At 35.7% G+C, this 23,320-nt stretch overlaps 1 protein-coding gene across 1 annotated transcript in view; it reads right to left on the bottom strand.

The window, feature by feature from the left end:
* Positions 1 to 23,320, bottom strand: part of LOC100932503 (fructose-1,6-bisphosphatase isozyme 2) — a 55,139-nt gene that overhangs the window by 20,954 nt on the left and 10,865 nt on the right. The window contains exons 3-5 of the mRNA XM_003761303.4: positions 19,840 to 19,932; positions 4,377 to 4,517; positions 1,337 to 1,474 (exon numbers count right to left, since the gene is read on the bottom strand). Of these exons, the coding sequence (XP_003761351.1) occupies positions 1,337 to 1,474; positions 4,377 to 4,517; positions 19,840 to 19,932 (372 nt within the window). The remainder of the gene's footprint in view (positions 1 to 1,336; positions 1,475 to 4,376; positions 4,518 to 19,839; positions 19,933 to 23,320) is intronic.

Here is a 23,320-nt window from a genome sequence, read left to right as displayed (position 1 = left end):
TACCAGCAGTATTCAGTAATCACCTTTATGTCTCATCAGCAGCATCAGCAATAGTTGGCTTCCTATATGTGACCTTGACTTTACCATCCCATGCAGAAGGGAGAAGATTTGCCTCAATTCATATTATTTTCTTGGTAATATTCTCCCCTCACTTAAAAAGACTGTTAGTTTCTTCATATTACCTTGATTTTATACTTATAGATATGTGTAGATTTATAAACATAAATTATAAATATCCATGTTAATATTACATGCAAAATAAAATTATATATAGGTTCCCACAGGCATGTATTATCCAACTCCAATGGGTCACATCCAACTGAGTCACTAGTAGAACACATCAGAATCATAAGTCATATGAAAGCACATATTATTCTGTTACCTAATGGAATTATAGATAATAAATCTTATAAGCACTGTGTAATTTAAATCCCTAAATGTGATATGGCAAACCTATTTCACACCTCTGAATCTTTGCACTAGTTGTCCCCCATCCCTGGAATAGTTGCTCTTCAATTTCTCTGGCTTCCTCCAAGCCTCAGTAAAAGCCACATTTTTTTATTTCTACTCCCAGTCTTCCCCTCTGAGATCTTATATATAACTGATTATAGCTAGGTCCCATCAGTGAGAACAACCTTTGTCAATTGCTCAGTTATGCTTTCTTCTTGTATGTGATTATTATTGTGAATAAACCTGTTTTTTTCTTTAGTGTTTTTGTTAGCCTAAGGGTTAAGGGGTTGCAGCAGTTATAACAGCAATTCATATCTGGCAACTTCTCCCCATCCCTGAGGAATCTGTTTGGTTCCAGAGAGGTCCAGCAGCTCCTTCAACCTGGTCGATCACACCACTGATGATCAGATGTGACTTCTTCACTTTAGTCTATGACTGGCTTTACTTTCACACGGTTGGCATGATAACTATAGTCTATACTGGGTACTTAGCTGCTTGGGAAACCTCTGGATTCCCTCTAACTTGTACCTTGGCTCCAAACCCTATTGGTATACATATACCTGCTTCAGACAGATAAATGCAAAGATATTTTTGAAGTTATCACAACTCCCTTTCCCAACCTCCTACCTAAGGACTCTTTTTTTTTTTTTTTTTTCCCAGTGAGAAGCTAATAAAAGCTAGACTTTAGCAGGTGCTTTTTAATTAGAACATTTTTTTCCTTGTTTAATAAGTAGTACAGTGATAGTACATCACTATCATACCAAAGATGATAGATCCAACATACAGTGCTGAATTTTACTCATCTAAAAAGGTCTCTCTAAGCAAGATTCCAACAATCCTCACTGCAAAACCATAGACTTCTAGTTGTCACGTAGGTCTTTCTCACCTCAGGAAATTTCTTTTTCTGCACATATTCAGTCGTGGCAGGGTCAAAGTACTTGGCATAGCCTTCATTAAGACTATAGATCTTCCCTTTCTTTTTAATTTTCACATCTTTATCCACCAGGATAAATTCACCAAGAGCCTAAAAAGAAAAATAAGATACTAAGAAACATAATCTAATAAAACAGTTGAAAAATATTCTCTAATGTAGGGGTTCTGAACTTGGTCTCAAAAAATAGATTTCAGGGGCTCATGAACATGGAAGGAAAAATGTCATTATCATCAAATTCTAACTGAAATTCAATATTCTCTCCAATCATGATTTTTAAAAATACAATTCTGGCAAGAGGTTCTTAAGATTTACTGGATTACCAAAGGGATTCATGACACACACACAGCAAAAGTTAAGAACCCCTGCTCTGCTAGAAGGTACCAGATATCAACATAGTTACTGGACTTGAGAGCATGATTTGCTTTCAGTAATAGCATAGCATCACTTGCTTTCAGTAATGATGGGACCATACTACCAATAGCATCATTAATATATGTACAAAATAGATGACACTGAACATCTTGAAGATAATATCTTCATTCACTAAATGACAATACAGAAATAAAACCCAGGACTGGCTAATCTAATCACCTTGTAGAAGTGTGGCTACTCTGTGGGAAGTTTTTTATAGTAAATATGGATGAACTCTTTTGTTATTACCTTATTTGCCTCAAAAAGAAACCTGTATATGGACCATTTAGTGCTTTAAAAAAAATCAGAATCAAGACTTTGGGTTCTTATGTTGGAAACTAAAAAAAAATTTCTATTTGGAAATTTTTATCTTCCCTTTCTTCCCCCACTCCCTTGATCCAGCAGCTTGAGCTATTTTAACACAAACTGTGCCATCTATTCCCTATATAACAAATTAGTTTCAGAAAAAAATTGTCTATTTTAGGCCTACTTAAGATATAACATGGCAGAGCCACTGCCTCCCTGGCAGTGTCTACCTGCATTCAATACTTGTATTTCACAAAGTTAAAAAGATACCAAGTCACATGCCTCTCCTCCCCATTCATATAGCCTATGAATCATCTATAGCTTATCCATTAATTCTGGTTACTCATCACAAAGGCTCCTGTGTATAAGAAAGGAGTTGTTTTTAAGTTTATCCCTCTGACAAAAGTTTCTGGTAGATTTTTTTAATTGGATTGTGGGGAGGGAGGATGTTCACCACTGTTTTTCTTACTGGAAAATCTAACTTGATATATATTTCCATAGTACTTGGATAGTTTGGATATTTTCCCAGAAGAGCAGTATTATTGAGTAGGAAGAGTATTAGACTTCATTGGGCTTTAATCCCTTCTTCCACCACTCTTTAACTTTGTGCCCTTAGGCAAATAAATCCTAACCTCTCTGAGCTTTGCCTATAAAATGGGTAATAACATCTGTACTAGCTATGTCACAAGGTGGTGAGGAAAGGGATACAAACGCTAAATGGTACCCAGTTTCCCAGAGCAAAGTTTGGTATTCTCCTGCTTCCAGTGGAGTAATGTACTTTAGCAAAAATTTGTAATTGTGTATCTTTCATCGTTACAAATGAGTTTTTTTGGTGGATATTAAAGAAACCTATTTTCTATGGTGGGTATTAAGACTTCCCCAGTTTATATAGATTTTGATTCAAGATTTTTTGAATCTTTTTCAACCCTGCCTAAAGATGTTTCAGTTGAAGACAAAATTAATAGTTTAATATGGATAATGTAAAAATGTCCTAAATGATAGAGTTTAGTTATACTTATTCCTGTTATTCCACCAACTTGACTCCTAAATACATTTCACTAGCTGTCCCCTATGCCTGGGTAACTTTCCCTCTTATCTAGGAACCTTGGATTCCCTGGTTTCCTTCAAGACTCAGCAAAAATCCTTCCTTCTATAAGAAGTGTTTTTCAGTCTCTCCTAGTACTAATGTTTTCCCTCTAAAATTATTTCCAATTTATCCTGTTTATATCTTGTTTGTACATTGTGGTTTTCAAGTTTACTTTACCATTTAATTGTGAGCACCTTTTAGGGATTAGATTTTTTCTTCGTATTCTGTGTTTAGCATAGTAACTGGCAGATAGTACATGGCTCAAAGGATAAATTACTGGACCTGAGTCAGGAAAATCTGGATTCAAATTCAACTTGACATAGTAAATGTCAAATATAGCTAAGTGACTTTGGGCAAATCATATAACCATGTTTACCTGTTTCCCCATCTGTAAATTGAGCTGAAGAAGAAAATGGCAACCCAAAAGGGGGCATGACTAAAAGTGACTAAACAACAAAAGGTACTTAATAAATGCTTGGTCATTCTCAACTCTTCATTCCCTCCTTAAAGTTAATTTCCCTCCTAAAGTTCCCTCCTAAAGTTAATTAGTTGCCAAATTTTCTTCATTCTACTTCCTCAAAATCCCTCACTTCTTTTTATTCTTACTACAGCAGCTCTTTTCAAGTTCTTATCAGCTTTTACCTAGATAGACTACAACAAATACTTCCTAATTGTATTTTCTAAATCCAGTCTTAGTCCCCTTTAATCTAATCTGTCTGGAGCCACCAAATTAATATTCTTGGAGTCCAGATCTGTATTCTGTGTTTTATTCCATATTTTAAGAAATTTCAGTGGTTCCCCATTATCTCTAAGATAAAATTCCAGGCATCTTTGTTTTTGTTGTTTATATGCCAGACCCTTCTATCCTTCATTATCTCTCAAAGTCTGCCCAAGTTCATGTTCATTGCTTTTGCTTCTATGGCACTATCCATCCCCCTTTCCTTTTGCCTTAGTCTTTCCCAAAATACTGATGTTGACCATGGCCTTTTTCCAGTGAGTCCTGTCTTCGCATCACGTGACCAAAGTATTTAAGCTTCAGCTTCCGTATTTGTCCTTCCAAGGAATAGTCCAAATTAATTTAAGTATTGACTGAATGTCTCCTACTTAGCATTTAAAGCACTTCACAATCTGACTCCAGCCTAACCTGCATACAAAAAATATGTGAGACATGGATAAAATGACACCTACAGGGTCCAGCATGAAGAGGTCCACTCCTTGTCCAGTGGAAAGAGCTACCAGAGTAGCACTCCCATAGAGAGCATAGCCAGCAGCCACAATATTGCATCCTGGCTGAAGGGCATCTTTTTCCGAAGGCTCATCATCTGTGGTCTGGGCAAGAGAAGAGAGTAATATGTGGATTATGTTTTGTTTTAAATAGAAAAACAATAACCTTTACCCAAGCATGCCTGTTAGTCTAGAAACTCAAAACACCAATAAATGAATGTGTAATAAACAAAGTTTTCAGAAACTCAGAGGAATCTTGAAATGACTTCAGTTCTTTTTAAATAGCTTTTTATTTACAAGACATATGCATGGATAATTTTTCAGCACTGACCCTTACAAAACCCTCTTTTTCAACTTTTCTCCTCCTTCTCCCCCCTCTCTCCCCCAGATGGCAGGAAGACCCATACATGCTAATTATGTTAAAGTATATGTTGAATACAATATATGTATACATATCCATACAGTTATTTTGCCGCACAAGAAAAATCAGACTTAGACATAAGGTAAAAATAACCTGAGAAGGAAATAAAAAATGCAAGCAGACAAAAACAGAGGGAGTGGAAATGCAATGTTGTGGTTCATATCCATTTCCCAGAGTTCTTTCACTGGGTGTAGCTGGTTCTCTTAATTGTTGAATAAATGGAACTGATTTGGTTCATTTCATTGTTGAAGAGAGCCAGGAATGACTTCAGTCTTATCAGTTATTAATAGACATTTACAGCTGAGTCCTTTCCCAGAAAATTTTTGGAATTCCCCTTTGAGATCATTCTCTTCATTTTTGTGGCTACACACACATGTGTGTGTATTTTTATTCTTTTTTTTTTTGTTTCCAAACTTATTTTAAAGAAGTGCAAATGAAAAAAAAAAAGAAACATTGCCATGTACATAGCAGAAGATAAAAGAGGATTCAATATAAAGCAATACATTTCCATTTCAAGAAAACCTATTTAATATAATACTATTGTTTTTGAAGATGTTCAGGTTTTCTTTGCTTCCTTGTAGGTTTTCTTTTGTTTTTTGCTTTGTACTACTTTGTTTTTCTCACTAAGCATGGAGATATATAGACATAAATGGATATATAAATTTATGTTTTATGTATATGTATGTGAGTGTATATATTTATGTGTATGTTTTATATATATATAAAATATCAAGATATTTGGAGACACCCTATTACATCCCAGAGGTAAAGCTCAAGTAAGCAGGCTGTTTCCTGACCTTGGTATAACAACAGTCCTTTGCAGTCTAAATGATCTCATCTTCTGGCAAAATGTATTATTTTCACCAGCACTGTGAATTGTTCACTAAGGAATTTCATACTACTCAATAACTGCTTAGATTTGTTGCAGTTCCCCCTATTTTTTAGGGACCTCAGAGCCAAGCCATTCATTACACCTGCCAACACCTGTGCCTATGAAACTGCCACATGAACTAAATCAGATGCTGCCTTCCTGTTCCTACCATGCTACAACTTAGGACTGTTCTCCCAGGACCCAGGAATGCCTGTATTGTCCAAGCATGAGCCCGCTGTGGGAACTGCTAATCCAGATCTCAGAATGATTGTGTCACGGTCCGGCCCACTTGTATTGTTTTATGTATGTACATAAGCCCTGCCTTTGCCTCAGTAGGCTAAGCCCGCCTCCTTGGGTGTGGGCTTCTACTCACAATCATTTCCCTCATTCTGAAGTTAATTAAACTTCTATTTGATCCCTGATTCTCCTGTCTCTAGTCTGCTCCGTTCAGCTGCAGCTGTTCACAGGTTGGAGGTCGATTCTGGTCTAATTGACATTAATTGGTGTTAGAAGAGGAACTAGATGGAACTGGGCCAAGTGGACCTTCCAATACCAGGGGGAATCCTCCAGAGTCTGAGAGCCCCTCCACTCTCCTTATCCACCTTCACTCCTCTCTTTGTTGAGTCAGAGGACTTTTTCTTGCTCCAATACCAGTCTCACCCTTTGACTGAGCTTGCCTTTTTTTTTTGTGAGGAAAACTCCAGGGCTCCTCCCTTGACCTGTTTCTGGTAAGGATATCCTATGCACACCTCAATTCCTCCCTGCATGCCTCTGTAAATTTGTTGTTGTGTGCCTCGGTTTTTTTTTTCTCTGCACACCTTTGTTAATTGGTCCTTCCGTGTTCCTCTGATTTATGAGTGCCTTTTTTTGTTTTATTTTTTCCTGCATGTCAGTAGCTCTGTGTACCTCACATCAACTGGCTAAACTGATTTGTTTGCTTTGCTGTTTGTACTTGTCATTTTTTCTGTGTCCGCGTCTTTGTATGTTTCAGAATGTTTTTTTTTTTTCTATTTTGAGCTAGATTTGTTAACTTGAAAGATTTAAAATTCAGTCAGTCCAAAAAATGTCTAAGGCCTACAATCAGAAAATTTGAACACTGGGATAGATAAATGAGTTTTCATAGCTGAATCATTTGCCCCAGTAATCAGAACTAACTCCCACTTTAGGTTTTCTACAGATTAGGTTAAAACCCCTAAAACACTTTTTTCCTGTCATCCCAACATTAGCCAAGTTGGATTTATGGAAATAAAATCAAATAACCAAAGTTTGTAGTACCACTAAAAACATCTTAGCAGACTCTGGTAGTGTGGAGATTAATCATTTTAACATAGGAAGAGAGAACACCTGAGACTCTGGAATAATTCCAGGAACTTGCTCCCTTTTGAAACATGAGTTTTAGTAAGTTTTGTGGTACTACTCTGTAAAATTTGTTCTAAATCTTATCAACCTTTAAAAAAAAAAATGTGGCAAGATTAATAGCTTTGTTGCTTTAGGACAATGAAGGCTTGTTAGTAATATCAGAGTGAAGTAAAGAAAAAAAATAGGTAAATGGTTTATACTTCATAGCAACCTTAACCTTTCCTTGACTTTTTAAAATCTTTTAAAAATAATCTTCACTGGCCCATCTCTAAACAAATAAAGCTATTTCTAATTGGCAGCATTCTGACATTGGGTTCCTCCTTGACACTGCAGCTAGAGGAAGAAAATGAAACTAGTCATAAGTCCCTTCTGTACCATTAGAAAAGGAAAGTATGGTTCCTTGAATCAACAAAAGATACAAGCTAAGAATTTGGTTTTGCTGTAAGATACCTGGTCAGTGGAAAACTGAATGTAGAATGAAGGATAGAATGTATTTTGTTCTGGTAAAAAAGGGAAAGCCTGCCCCACTCCAAAAAGTATTGAGGGACCCTATCTAAACCTGATAACTCACCATGATGCAACTCTAGGGAGAGATGACAAGATGACAACTCCTCTACCTTCCCCCAGAGTCATGAATATATCTCAGTTCTGGGGATTGTGAACAAGACTATTGCAACCCCTGTCTCTCTGTTAACCCTTTTCAACTCAGATTAGCTTAATAAAAAAGAATGCTGGAGAACTGTAGTGAAAATTGAATCACATGCTGTCTAACCTAGTGAAAGGGGGAGAGATGTGGACAGCTCCCATGACTAGTATTCACTACACCCTATATATAACCCAGGAGGCTCCTGGCTCCAGCCATTCCCGCTCCTAGATGGTACCCTCTGACATAACCCCAAAGCCAATCCAAAGTGGGTTTAGCCTTTGATAGGCTACCTGGAAAAGCCTGGGTATCATTCACTGGCAGTACCAATTTGGCAGTATGAAGTGGCGGGGGGAAAGGGGAGTCAGCCAGCCTCTACCCTTGTTGAGCCCACCCTTTTCTGATCTGGTTGCATAAATGCATTAGCTGTGCAATGTCAGGCAAGTTATTTTATCTCTTTGCCCGAGTTTCCTGATTTGTAAAGAAAAAAATAATAATGGCACCCACCTCTCAGAATTGTGGTTATGAGCTCAAAATGATGATTGTAAAATACTTAACACAGTGATTGGCATATACTAAGTATATATCATTCTTTAATTGAATTTAATTGTTCCATACCTAACAACTCTAACGTGATTTTTAAAGTGCCAAAAATAATAAGATTGATGATTTTTATATGGGCTAATTTGGAAATGTAATTGATATCATTTGAAGTTTACTGTTTGTGTTATTATTGTATTTTTAAACTACATCATTTCCAAATCTATGTTGTAAAATTTGAGAGTATTACAAATCAGAAATGCAATTAGAAAAGACTTCCCATTAATCCATATGTTATATTATGATTTTGACTTTTGAAAGAATGTGATTTTTTAAAAAACTGGATAACAGAAAACTGTTAAAAATGTAGTGAGGTGGAACAGCTAGATGGTGCAGTGGATAGAACACCAGCCCTAAAGTTGGGAGGACCTGAGTTCAAATGTGACCTCAGATGCTTAACACGTCCTAGATGTGTGACCCTGGGCAAGTCACTTAACTCCAATTGCCTCAGCAAAAAAAAAAAAAAAAAAAAAAAAAAAAATGTAGTGAGGTATAATTTGTTATAAAGGTTACTAACACTTCTATTAATTGTAATAGCACATTTACATTTCCATTTACTGTAATAGCACATTTCCAAATGTAATGAGGTATATTTTGTTATAAAACAGTTACTATTACTACTACTACTACTATTACTATTTACTATAACACATTTCCATTTGGCTATCATGAAAGTGTTTAAGTAGTTTAAAGATGTAGCTTCAGCATATTAATGATGAGTCAACTATCAGATATTTACTGTATCTGAAGTCCCAGAATAAGGGCAGTTTTAATTTATAATTAAATGACTAATAAAAATGTTAATCGTTAGGGAAATATCAGGAAAGCTATTAAAGCTCTAAGTTGTAGAAATTTTATTATTAAAGGTAAAAATTTCTGGGATTGTAATTTACTTTGTTTTGAGCTTTGATTATAGAAATAGTTGTCTGAATTGTCATGAAGACGATAGTGGAAAATGGCATGTGCTGAACTCTAGGAATTGCTAAAAATAGATGTCTGCGCTTGGGAAAGATTTGGGGGATGACTTAGGCATGGCCTACATAGGATCCTCCTGATTCTATTTCCTTTCTAAAAAGAAAAATTCTCATATGGTTAATCTGAAATTTCGGTCTGTGCCTACATGATTATTTACCAGATATGACTTATGCCTCAATCAAACAGAGCTAAGGGAGTTCTCTCCAGTCATAATAGAACATTGTTGTAACTATATCCCTTTCTTTCATTTTTTAACATATTTTTCCATAATGAAGAAATTTTGTAAGTACAACACTAAATCTATATTAAATACTAAATAATACATTGATACTAGAACATCTCTGAATTACTATAACAGGATTCAGATATAAACATCTTACAATTTTAACCCACATTTGTGGATAAATTATAATACAGCAAATATATCCTAAAAAGGAAATGATTAGACAAGATAATAACAGAATTAGACTGTTTTCTCTAAAATCTATGTTTAGATATATATGACTGGCTTCTAAAAAATTTTGTTTGTCATGGAAAGTTAAGCTTTGAATATGTTTTAGTAATAAGTTCTCAAAATTGGATTAAGGATTTATTAAGAATTAGTTGGATTTTACACATAAATTGTATTGATAATGGTAAAGAAAATGAAATTTTTTTCCTACTTTTTAAAGTATCTGTCTGATTATTTTAAAAGGCAGAGTAGACCATAAATGAGCTTCTTAAGAAAAAGCACTAAAACAAAAAAAAATTTATAAATGAATTCTATCATACATTATGTCAGTTACAAGAATTAGGTTAGGATAGAAATAGCAAATGAAATATAAATTTAAATTCTCTTAAGTTTCAAAATTAGAAAACCAAATTTAAATTATTTTAGATTTGGAACCAGAGAAGCAGAGTCCCCTTTTAATGCTCTCCTGAAAATAAAGTATATTATCCAAGAAAAGTATCTAGAGACCAGATAACTATATAAAATATCAAGGACTATCCCTCTTTGTTCCCTTCACCAATTGTTCCTGCCTGATGTATTTGGCTCCAACCTTCACAGACCAGGAGGTTCTTACCTGCTCTATTCTGGCTTCGGTGCCTGTCCCCCTCCACCCCACCTCAGGCTAAGAGGGTGTTTAATTAGCTTTGTGCCTCTGTTAGATGGAACTTGATGTTAATGTTTACATTTTCTTGGTTACCTTGGTGACATGTAAATCTCCCTTCTCAGAACTAGTCCATTGTGAGCCCTATGAGTAGCTTGATCTGTCCCTGACAATGTAATTATGAAATTAGGGGAACCATGTGAAAAACTTGTAACCCAGCCCTGCATCCCTAGAAGACCGGACTATCTTTTACGTGTTAGAAACTCTTAACTTCGGATTTATATTATGCTGACCAGAATCTCAGGTCCAAATTTAACGCAAGGAGTTTTCTCACCACTGTCCATATCAAGAAAACTACGTATCTATTGGAAAATTGGTAATCAATCATTGTTTTTAAAGGCCTCTATCAGGTCCTTCTGACTACTCCTACAGCTGCCAAACTTGTGGGCGTGTAGTTAGTTATGTGCCCAACAACCAAAGCCCTGATTCAAACTTGATGGTATTTTCCCCTTCTACATTCTTGATTCCCCTACTCTTTTCTATTTGCAAACAAGCAATGACTAGCAATGATTCTTGGGAAACACTTTCCCAGTAGTTCTCCTTAAGGGTAAAATCTTTTCTTGGCCCAAGTGGTATCTCATATATGTACACATACACACACACACATACACATATATATGTCCTTTGTTGGAAATAAGGGTAGGAGTTCTTTCAGACCCCTTCCCTTTAGCCAAAGAGGGAAAATGTCAATTGGAGACACCTTGTTTCCCAGAGGTAAGGTCCAGCAAGCAGGCTGTTCTCTGAGCTTTGTATAACAACAATCCTTTGCAGAATGGATGATCACACCCTCTGGCAAACTTTCATCAGCACCAGATGTTTCATACTAATCAATAACTGCTTAGATTTGCTGCAGCTCCCCCTGTTTCCCAGGAACCTCAGAGCCAAGCCATCCATCACATCTCCTGACACCTGTGCCTATAAAACTGACAAGTGAACTGCACTCCTGTTCCTGCCATACTACAGCTTAGGACTGTTCTCAAAGGACCCAGCAAGGCCTGCATTGTCCATGCATGAGCCTGCTGTGAGAACTGCTACTCAAGACCTAAGAATGACCATGACATGGTCCATTCCGCTTGTAGTTTTTTATGTATATAAATCCTACTTTTGTCCCATCATGTTAAGCTCTTCTTCTCATGAGGGAGGGAAGGAGTTCTGCTTGCAAACATTTTCCTCACTTTGAAATTAATTAAACTTGTGTTTAATCTCTGACTCTCCTATGACTAGTCTGCTCCGTTCAACTCCAGCCATTCACAGATAAGAGGCTGGTTCCAGTCCAGTTGAACAGATGATAAATAGATAGATAATAGATAGACAAATAGATAGATAGAATTGATATGACTATTTGTGGGACCAAGCTATTGAGTTAATTATTGAAACTGAATCAGAAATATCTTCAGTTTAGTTTGAATAAGAAAATTTTTAGTATGATCAGTTTTCATGGAGAGGAGTAACTTAGGAAATATTTTGTGTTACAGAAATGGAAAAGTCAAATTTATTCAAGTTTATTACTAATATGGAAATTATATCTGTTTGTAAGGCATGTTCTATGATACAAACATTTTATTATTAAAAAAAAACTTATTTGATAGGCACTGTTGAACTTGATTATTTAAGGGTCATTTCATGTCTTTTGCTTTAATTGAAGTTAATTTGCTTTCTGTGACTTCATTTGTGTATCACAGATCATCTTGTAAAACTGTTTTATGAAGGGAAAAGAAAAAGAGTAATAAGGGAAGGAAGGGTAAAACTGTTTTATGACCTATGTTTTTCTGAGGGTTAAAATCCTTAACTCTTTCTGCTCTTCTTACGAGGGTGGGGTTGGAGAGAGATTGGATATTTGAATTAATTTAAATTGAATGGTGTTTGACTTTGGAGTTTTAAAATAATTAACAATGGTTAATTGGTAAATATTGTGAAGTTAATATTTTAGTAGAAATTTTGAGGAACAATAAGATCAAATTTATACACACACAGGAATGTTTTGAGAGTTCTTCATTCATTATTTAAAATGTTTAGGTTGTTACTGGATGTCTTACACACATCAACATATCAGTAAACTTTTAACTTGTAAACAATGTTTATGTCAGATATTGAGTTTAGATTAAGTTAGAAACAGTAAGGTGTATTTGCAAATGAAATTTTCAGGTAAACTCTGGGTTCCTACTTTGGTTTCCCCCTTTCAATTCTGTTATTGATTAGATTAGGACTACAAAGTTTGAACTGGTTTTAACAACATGAACTAGTTATTGGAGAAGTAAATTTTGTGAGGTTATGACAACTTGTATTGAGTTCTTTTTTGTAAGAGATTCTAGCAAGAACATCTAAGGAGCTTCTGCAGCTTGGAACCAGAATGAAAAATCCAATGAGAACACTGTTTTTGTCCAGATTGCCACAAAGAAAGATGTGCCAAGTTTCAAAAGACTGCATTAGGGTTGTCTGAGATCCAGGATGAATTGTGTTGACTAAATGGATATTGGAAAGGAGTACTATGTTGCAGGAAAACTTAATGTCTTATAATTTATGTCCATTATTATACCCCCTTTGACTTTTACTTTCTGTATCTGCATACTGTCCTGGTGTATCCATGGTAATATTTTACCCACTGTATGCTCCCTGTAGTCATTGGCAGAGAGAAAAGGGGGGAGGGGGGAAGGAGAAAATAGGGGGAGGGAAAAATAGAATAGATAGATATAGATAGTATTGATAAAAGTATTTCTGGGACCAAGCTGTTACTCTATTAATTATTGAAACTGATTTGGAAATATCTTCAGTTTGTTTGAATAAGAGAATTTTTAGTGTGATTAATTTTCTTGGAGAGAAGTAACTTAGGAAATATTTTGTGTTACAGAAGTGGAAAAGTTCAACAAGTAGGGAGGGCTGTTTAAGGGTTGTTAAGGAGTCTCTTGAACTTGTCTTTTTGAGTTACTATATTTTTTCAGAAAGACTGGACTCAAAGAATGCAGGAGACCCTGAATGTGTCAAGGAGAAAATATCCTTCACCCCTGGCTGACATAATTTGTTGTTTACTCCCCAAGCTGGATTCCCTGTGTATCCTTGAGAGGAAAGACAAGAGGTCGGTCTGTTCCAGACAGGAAAATTGCTTGTGCATTTGAAACCCTACAGATATGTAGACCATTTTATCTTCATAGTCTAGCAGTTCCCAAGGGAATAGAATGAGACTTTGCCATTGCCTTGCTCCTCCCTTCCGAAGGGGTTTTGTTCTTTTCCTACCTTAACTACACTCCCCCCATCCATGCCATGCTTGGATAGCTTTTCTGCTATTTCCTTCTTCCTTTAGTTTGCTGTCAAAAATACACAAACTTCTTTATGAATTGTGAACTTGTTGGGCTTTACATTCATGTTCAGTTCTCTCATAATAAATCTGGTTTTCATATATAAGTTTCATGATATTGTGATTGCTGCTGAGATCAGCTACATCGTATTTTTGTTGTAATAACAAGCCTCCTCTTTTTTGCACTAGCAGTATTTTTATCTGAAGGATTACTCCATTTGTCTATTTGATTAAGAGCTCCTGTAACTATTGGTAATATATATAACTGCATATCACAGCTATAAGAATATTGAGATCATAATGGCTTGTTAAAACTCTGCACTTATTGTTCAGTCGTTTAGGTGGTGTAAAACTCTTTGTACACCTATTTTGGATTTTCTTGACAAAGACACTAAAGTAATTTTCTATTTCCTTCTTTAACAGATGAGGAATTGAGGCAAACAGGATAAAGTAATTTGCCTTGGGTCATATAGCTAGTAAGTATTAAAAGATTAGATTTAAATGCAGGAAGAACAGTCTGACTTTAGGCCCAGAACTCCATTTACTTTATGACTTAGCTGCCACCAAACCCTCAACTAGCTCACACTAAATGTGATCTGGTTTCATTTTTAAAATTCATGCTAAATTAAGTTTTACATAAGTTTTACATAAATCACAATTTAACTGTATTCTATCACAGCTTATTCTGCTATTTAACTTGACATATTTTATTCTTCATGTATCTCTCCACTTTTGAATAATATCCCTATTTGGCAGAAAATTTAGAGAAAACTTATGGCAATAGAAATAGATTTAAAATTTTTTAAAACTAAAATGTATGCATATTCATCATATTCATATGCAGTACGGAAAATAACTGTTGTAACATAGTTTGTAAATGTGTTAAACTCTGTCCCTTAAAACAATACTGAAAATAAAAATAACAGAATTTTCTCTTTGAATTTATGTAATCTTTTATTATTTGTCAAGACCATTTGCATGTACCATAATTCATGTAAGGTCAATAGGATAAGTATGAATAACTTCATTTGATAGATTTGAAGAAGTAGTATGGTCTAGTAATGGAAGGAAGGAGAGTTGTTTTGTTGATGAGGAAAGCTATTTCTCCTCCTTTTTGATCCCACTTTCATGAGGATGGCACTACTCTTTCCTGGATCTTCTCATTGGGCATGACTGTCCATTCTCTCCCTCAGCTCTGTCCCTGTGAAGGCCTGGTTTTCTTTTCAAATTAAAGTTCATGAAGACAGTGGAGAAGAAAAAAGACTAACCTGCTATATCTCATGCCAGCTCCATTTTGAAAACAACTGACCACTTCTTGCCTATAGTTATAGTTTTCCCCCTCATCCCCTCCCCCCAAAAAGGAGAGAAAAAGTGAAGATTCACTAACCTTGGGTCTTTCTCTTTAGGTGAGTGCAGAAAATAGGATCCTAGAAGTGTTAAGATCCTTATACTGGTGATCTCATCTTTTCCATTCTACTCCATTCCTGCTCAAATAGTGACTTTTCTGTTCTGTCTCCTACTTGTCAAAGCTGCTTCCTGGGGCACATCCCCTTCTCTTAACTTTGATGCTTATCAAGCAGCTATCTTGTAACCATGTCTCCTTCCCACCCTCTCCCCCCAATTCAATTAACTTAAGTGGACATCTATCACTTCCAGTGTCAAATATAAAATTCTCTGCCATTCAAAGCCTTTTAAAACCTGGCCTCCTCCTACCTTTTTCAGTCTTCTTGCTACTCCTTGCATATAACATTCATGCCTTAAATTGTAAAATGGAGATAGGAACATCCCCTACCTCAGAAGCAGATGAAATAATATTTGTAAAAAAAGAACTTAGCTTAGTGCCTGCGCATAGTAGATGCTCTTTCCTTTCCTCTAACTCTGAACATTTTTACTGCCTGTCTTCATGTCTGGAATTTGCTCCTTCACATCTCTTGTTTCCTTCAATTCCCAGATAAAACATCATCTTCTACAAAGAGCATTTTTTGATTCTTCTTAAAGAAAAGTCCTTCTCTCTAAGATTGCCTTTAATCTATCCTATATATCAAAGCTTCTTAAACTGTGGTTTTGTAACCCTATTTGGGTTTGTGTAAGTAAATGTGGATCACAAAAAATTTGGCCACAGTAGAAGATTTTTGAATGTAATAACCAAAAATTAATTCAAAATCAAATGCATAATGAATCCAAGGTGTTTCAGGCAGCACTTGCTTGTGTTGCATCACATTACTTCACTGAAGCCTTGGTTCTGAACACACAACATGCACACTTTGCAATATGAGTGCATAAATGCTGCCAGAAACACTTCTGGATGTGTAAAGGATCCTGTAAAAATTTCTCAGGCAAAAAGGGTTCACAAGTGAAAAAGCTTAAGAAGCCTTGCTATCTATAGCTCATTTGAATTGTTTGCAAGTTGTTTCTATATTAGACTGCGAGCTGCTTGAGAGCAGAATCTAGCTTTTTTTTTTTTAAACCTTACATTATATCCCTAGTTACTGTACATATCCCTTGACTCAGAAGTGTATCTCCTGAGTCTGTATCCCAAAGACATAAAAAAGTAGAAAGAACCCACATGTACAAAAATGTTTATGGCAGCCCTTTTTGTATTGGCAAGGAACTGGAAACCGAGGGGATGCCCATCAGTTGGGAAATGGCTGAATAAGTTATGGTATATGAATGTTATGAAATATTATTTGTAAAGGGTTGAAACTCTGAGCAGATGCACTTGGACAACCAAACACTTAAGGCTAATTACTTATTGGACAATACTCTATTAGCATATGCTTGGAAAATGGCCCACCCCACTATTCTGTGCTGGCTCAATCTGTTGGCATATACAGAGAATTGTAGGAGGGATTATGGGGTGGAGTAAGATAAGCCAGAGTTACTGTTTGGGGGGAGAAGAAGAGAAAGAAGGCTTGGAGAGTTCTGTGTCCATTCCCTTCAATTCTATCCCTAAGACAAGAATAAAGACCAAGGACTTTTGCTTATCCTGATTGTAGTAGTATCTCAGACTTGGCTTAATTTGCATTTTCTCTGATCAATAGTGATTTAGAGCACCTTTCCATATGACTAGAAATGGTTTCAATTTCTTCATCTGAAAATTGTCTGTTCATATCCTTTGATCACTTATCATTTGGAGAATGGCTTGAATTCTTATAAATTTGAGTCAATTCTATATTTTAGAAAAGAAGCCTTTATCAGAACCCTTGAATGTAAAAAAATTTTTTTCCCAGTTTATTGCTTCCCTTCTAATCTTGTCTGCATTGGTTTTGTTTGTACAAAAACTTTATAACTTAATATAATCAAAATTATCTATTTTATGTTTAATAATGTACTCCAGGAGTTCTTCTTTGGCCACAAATTCCTTCCTTCTCCACAGATATGAGAGGTAAACTATCCTTTGTTCTTTTAATTTGCTTGTAATATCACTCTTTATGTCTAAAGCCTTGTATGTATTTTGAAAATAAAAAGCTACTATTTAAAAAAAAAGAACTCATTAAAAAATAGTCTTGCTATGCTTTCATCAAAAATAAATAAATAAAGTGTTTGTTGACTGACTGCCAGATCGTTGAAATTTACTATATACAAGTAGAAAGACAAAGTTATAAAAGTGATGAGAAAGCCAAGGCTGGACAGATGAAATCCTCACAATTGTGTAAGGGGTTTATCAGTGGCTTCAACAGGTAGATGGGTGAGTCTAGCTTATGGTGGATGGGAGAGGGGGTTTCTTCAGAATGCTGATGACTTACAAAGTGTTGGTGAACCCCCAAAAAGAGGGATCCTATTGGTTCAGCTCCTTGACTTTCTCCAATGTGGAGAAGGCCAACGTTCCAGGGCTGCCTTATGTCACTCCTTTGATAGCAATAAGATGAAGTTCAAGTGTGACCAGGAAGGACTCTGACCACCCTGGTACCCATGGTGGTGAAGAAGCTATTTGTCGGATATTTAAGACAATAGTAATTGACAATGACCTGGAGCCGTCCCCCATCACTTTTTCACAAGAAACCTCTTTGTTAGTTCAAGAAGGGAGATTCTATCACAAACAGGACATGTTGTTGATGCAGGGGTCCTCAAACTTTTTAAATAGGGGGCCAGTTCACTGTCCCTCAGACTGTTGGAGGGCCGGACTATAGTAAAAACAAAAACTTTGTTTTGTGGGCTTTTAAATAAAGAAACTTCATAGCCCTGGGTGAGGGGGATAAACGTCCTCAGCTGCCTCATCTGGCCCGCGGGCTGTAGTTGGAGGACCCCTGTGAGTTTTGCCCTATCCAGAGGCACTGTGTAAAGCTGAAAAAGATTAGATGTTGTCCAAAGAAAATATACATCTTGGTGGTAAGGATAGCGCCTATGTAAAGTATATGCTAGGATGGCCATGGCAGGGGCTAAGGCAAAAAAGAATTGGCAATTAACAATTATGGTGACTAAAATAACAAAGTAGTTACGGAAGTTACCAAAGCTTCAGTAGTAACTCTAAGCAATAGGTACAGAGGCTTTAACAGCTACAGGCAGTTCTAATCTTTCACAAGACCATGAAAAGAAGGGGCTACAACAACAAAAGGGATGGCTGCAATGGTCAGAGTTATAGCCAAGTGATGGCTATAGTGGTGGGGGGCAGCTGCTTCTAGATAAGAGTTCTCAGAAGGGACAGGGATGCCATGGATTCAGATCCTCCTTAAAAGCCATGCCCAAGTTTCAGTTCCCCAAAGCCATCATTGTTCCTTTTGTCTTAGGATAGCATCTTCTCCAAGCTTCTTGGAGAAAAAAATTTTGTTTTCTTTCTTAAGAAAATGAACTTGGCCTCACATACACATTTTAATGTGATAATCATTGCTAGCCTCCATTTTTAAAATTATTACTTGGAATTTTAGTTACTTTTATACTAGCAGAATATTTTGTTTTTCTTTGTTTTTTGGGGGGTGGGTTTTCTTTTTTGGAGCTGGAGTTGGATGCTGCTGATTCCTTAGCAACATCTTGGAAGAGTGGAGTTGTATAGGTTGCTAAAATTACTCGACACTAGACAATTGCATGTTCTAGTAAATTTACTTGAATCCCAAGACTAAAATTTGAAAGTATTATGATTTTTTAAATTATATTTTTCATAAATCCCTGTTTGATCATAAGGAGAAGAAATTAAGCTCCATTATTGTCTGAGACTCTGTCACTCAGTTTATATGTCAGAAAGTTACATAACACATTCCATAAACAAATGGGAAACAAGTGGGAGCTCCTTGTTACAGAGGGTGAACCTTGACCCACTCTTGACTTTACTGTAAATTTTTCTTGTACCCAATTAGGTGGGTTGATGACCTATATGAACAATTCACCAAATGGAAGACTGGCTTTAAAAAATTTTACAAAGTAAGAACAGATTGAAAATAGTACAAAAAATGTGAGTACAAACACTAGAAAGTAACAGAACTGATGCTTCTAATATGAAATCTTTCACATTACCAATAAAAAAATAATAAAACCAGATCTGACAAGAAGTCCCTTAAAAAATCAAAATTATTAGGATTATTGGAAATATAGATTTATATCCAATGTCATACATGATGAACTTCACCCTAGGTATATATTGTGCTTTGAGATATTAGCTAACAATAGTAGGAAGTTATGAGCAATGCTTTTTTAAAAAACTCTAAGCTGTTTTTGCCCAAAATGCTGTCTACTGCTGATTCTTATCTACATACACAGAAAACCTAGAAACAGAAACTAAATGTTTCAGTGAGTTTCGAAACCATTTGTTAAAAATATAAAAATGCAATACCTAATTCATTTACAAGAACAACAGATATCAAGGAAGATGGTTATTGATTAGCTGAATTTTAATTGCACAATTGGCAAATAATGAGCATCATGACTTAGCAAGTACAACACTTCTTCCATTAGGAAGGAGCTAAGCATCTTTTTTTTTTTTTAATGATGAGAGTCATTAAAATCAAGTATTAAAGTAAACTGAACTTCAAACCAGTCTTTTTTCCCTTTCAAATAAGACAATTTCCACTTAGAAAGAGTTGATCCGGAACAAGAATGTAAGTTTCCTAATGTAGTTGCAGATATTTCCTACTAGATCTCAAAGATATGGAAATCTTAAGTATAAAAACATACAGATACATACCTTTCTATAGATTGCAAATATAGTTCCTATAGATGCCAAGCAGTCAATGTTGGAAGAACCATCTAGTGGATCAAAGCAGACCACATATTTACCCTGAATGAGAGGACATAAAAACATTAAATTAAACATATACAAAGACTACATCACTTATATTTTTAGTAGCATCATAGACTAGAATCCCAGATGTCACTTAGTCTACTCTACCCACATAAAAATCTCCTCTTTAACATTCCTGATAAAGTGATCGTTCAACTTCTGTTTGAACACCTATGGAGAGTTTTTAGAAGGGATTCTTAAGTTTCTACTTAGAAATCTGCCTGCTAAATTTCCACTTGTTTTTAACTCCACCAGATAATCTTCCTTACAAAAAAAAAAAAAATGACTTAAATGAAAAGGATTTCATTATCAAAGATGTCCAATTACGTAAGGAGGATGTCAAGCCAATGAATTTGAATCTTGATAACCCAGGGCCAGCTCAAATTATAAGCAGTGTAGGTGGCTGCCTACAAAGGGGCAAGGCCCTTTCTGCATCAAAATATCTATCCCTACCAGTCTGTTGCACCATCCTTCCTCCTCCTACCTTTAGAGTCACTCCTTTGGGTCAGATATAAAGAAGAGGGTATATTATACCTAGAAGGCCATGACTACTATATATATGTGTAAGCATCTAAAATTTCTAGTTCTTCTGATGCTGAGTGAAATGAGCAGGACCAGGAGATCATTATATACTTCAACAACAATACTGTATGATGACCAGTTCTGATGGACCAGGCCATCCTCAGCAACGAGATCAATCAAATCATTTCCAAAGGAGCAGTAATGAACTGAACCAGCTATGCCCAGAGAAAGAACTCTGGGAGATGACTAAAAACCATTACATTGAATTCCCAATCCCTATATTTATGCCCACCTGCATTTTTGATTTCCTTCACAAGCTAATTGTACAATATTTCAGAGTCTGATTCTTTTTGTACAGCAAAATAACGTTTTGGTCATGTATACTTATTGTGTATCTAATTTATATTTTAATGTATTTAACATCTACTGGTCATCCTACCATCTAGGGGAGGGGGTGGGGGGGTAAGAGGTGAAAAATTGGAACAAGAGGTTTGGCAATTGTTAATGCTGTAAAGTTACCCATGTATATATCCTGTAAATAAAAGGCTATTAAATTAAAAAAAATAAAATAAAATAAAAATAAAATAAATAAAATAAAATTTCTAGTTCTTTCTTATTAGCATGGGATCATAGATTGGGTTTTTTTTTTCCCCCAGATTAATTAACTATTACCTGGGAAGGACTGACAGACTTGGACTTAAGGATGAGTTACTAGGCAAGAGGTTTTTAATAGAGGAGTAGAACATAGTAACAACTGAATTATAGATTTCCAGAATTCAGGACCCTTTGATTGGAGTAGATCAACCAGAACCGGGAACTAGAAAGGTGGGTTTGCAGCATTGGGTCAAATGAAGATGAATAGTCCTTACACAGGATAGATGAAATGGGTCTAGGGGAGTATATGTGAAGGGGAAGGGGAACAATATAGGAAAAGGTTGCCAAAGAAAAACTTTGTCTATTTTACCATTATACCCAGAGACCATCCTTCTTGTATGGATATGAGTCTCAAATTTCAGATCCAGTGCTCCTTCCATTACACTGACAAAAGTTGCAGAATCTCAGAGTTGGAGAGTACTCTAGATCAGAGCTTCTTAAAATTTTCCCACTCACCACCCCTTTTCAGCTAAGATATTTTTACATAACCCTAGGTGTATAGTTATATAAAAGAGGGATACAAATTAAACATTTACTGATAATAAATCATCAAGAAAGTTATTTTAAAACAATTCTTTGATATACATAAAATTGTCCTATTTATTAAAGATGAAAGCAAATTTACATACTAGTAAAATGGATGTTTATTTTTGCATAAAGCATTAAATCTTGGTGGAATACTTGATACCTTTTACAGTTGCCAAGTTTTTTGCCGCCACCCCCCCCCTACATTCAGTTACATGACTCCATGACCCACAATTTAAGAAGTTTTAGCCTAGAGATTGCCTAGTACCAATTAATATCCCACTTAACAATCCTTCAACAGTTATACCCAACATTTTTGGGTCTTTGAATCCCCTCACTCTCAGAAAACCTTCCCATAACCCCAATACAAAGAAACAAATTCTAGAGCTCACCAAGCATATACATATAAAGAATCAGAGATTCATCAACTTTTCTTAAAAATATGCCTATTGAAGGCATAACAAGATTTTTAATAAACCAAAGTTGTTTTATGTCTATTGAAACAGTTAAATAAAGTGAGACGTGTAATTCCTTTTTTTTTTTTTTTTTTTTTTTTAACAATTTTAGTGACAGTTCTCCTAAATCCTAGTGCTTTCCACCCAAGGTTGCTCCCCAGTTTATTCTATCTTATTGTATATGATTGTTTGTACATCATCTCCCCTAATAGACAATGAGTTCTTTGAGAACAGGAGTTATCGTTTGCTTTTCTTTGTATCCCCAATACTTAGCATGGTGCTTTGCACATAGCAGGTACTTAATAAATGCTTGTTAACTTGACATGACATTTTCTTGTTGCTTTTTTTGTACAGAGATGTACATATCTTCAAGTTTGTTTTCCTGCACTGGATGTGATTGAATCATGTTTCATGGAAGTAACTTGTTAATAGAAACAGAATTAATATCCTAATAGTCTAGGAGTTTAGCAAGAACAAGATGTGCTTCTCCAAAGTTAAGGAAGACAAAGTATCCAAAGTGGAACACAATACAGCAGATATGGGCCAGGGCAGAGAACAGTAGAACAATCACCTTCCGTTTGCAGGACAATACAACCTAAGGTTAAATTAGCTTTTTTAGCTATCATAAGACTCTTTTGTCATGTCATACTAGCACTTACCTCATAGGGTTATTGTGAAGATAAAATGAGATAATATTTTAAAAACAATTTTAAAACAACTTAGCAAAGTGTCTGACATAACATAGTTAAGCTTCTTCTTCTCTTTCCTCCCTAAGTGACTCTTACTGAGGCTGTGGTCAACTAACCCCAGCCCAATTTTTTCATGTATACTCTTTTGTGCATTCAAAGTTGATTTTTTAAAATCCAGCTATAGGGATTTATTTTTTTTTCTATGAAATTTCATCATCATAGATTTAGCCCATTCAGAGGCCCATTTTCAATTGGACACTGTCATCCACTTGTTAACCACCCCTTCCTTTATTCCAGCCTAAATTCTTAACTGGAACATGAAAAGTGAATGCTTAACTAGCAATAAAAGGGTCAAAGGCCAGAAGAAGAAACAGGAAAGAATGTAAAATGAACCTCTGATCACTTGCCGTGGTGAGGAAAAAAAATCCATCTTTATTTTCACTGGTCTCTACTGGAATTTGGTATTTCCTCCAGTTTTGAATTTAAACAACAAATCATTATTCTGAGAAGGGAACCATAGGATTCAGCACACTACCAGAG

This window comes from Sarcophilus harrisii, chromosome 1, assembly GCF_902635505.1.
Source record: "Sarcophilus harrisii chromosome 1, mSarHar1.11, whole genome shotgun sequence".
Lineage (NCBI taxonomy): Eukaryota > Metazoa > Chordata > Mammalia > Dasyuromorphia > Dasyuridae > Sarcophilus > Sarcophilus harrisii.
This window is presented reverse-complemented; position numbering and strand designations above follow the sequence as displayed.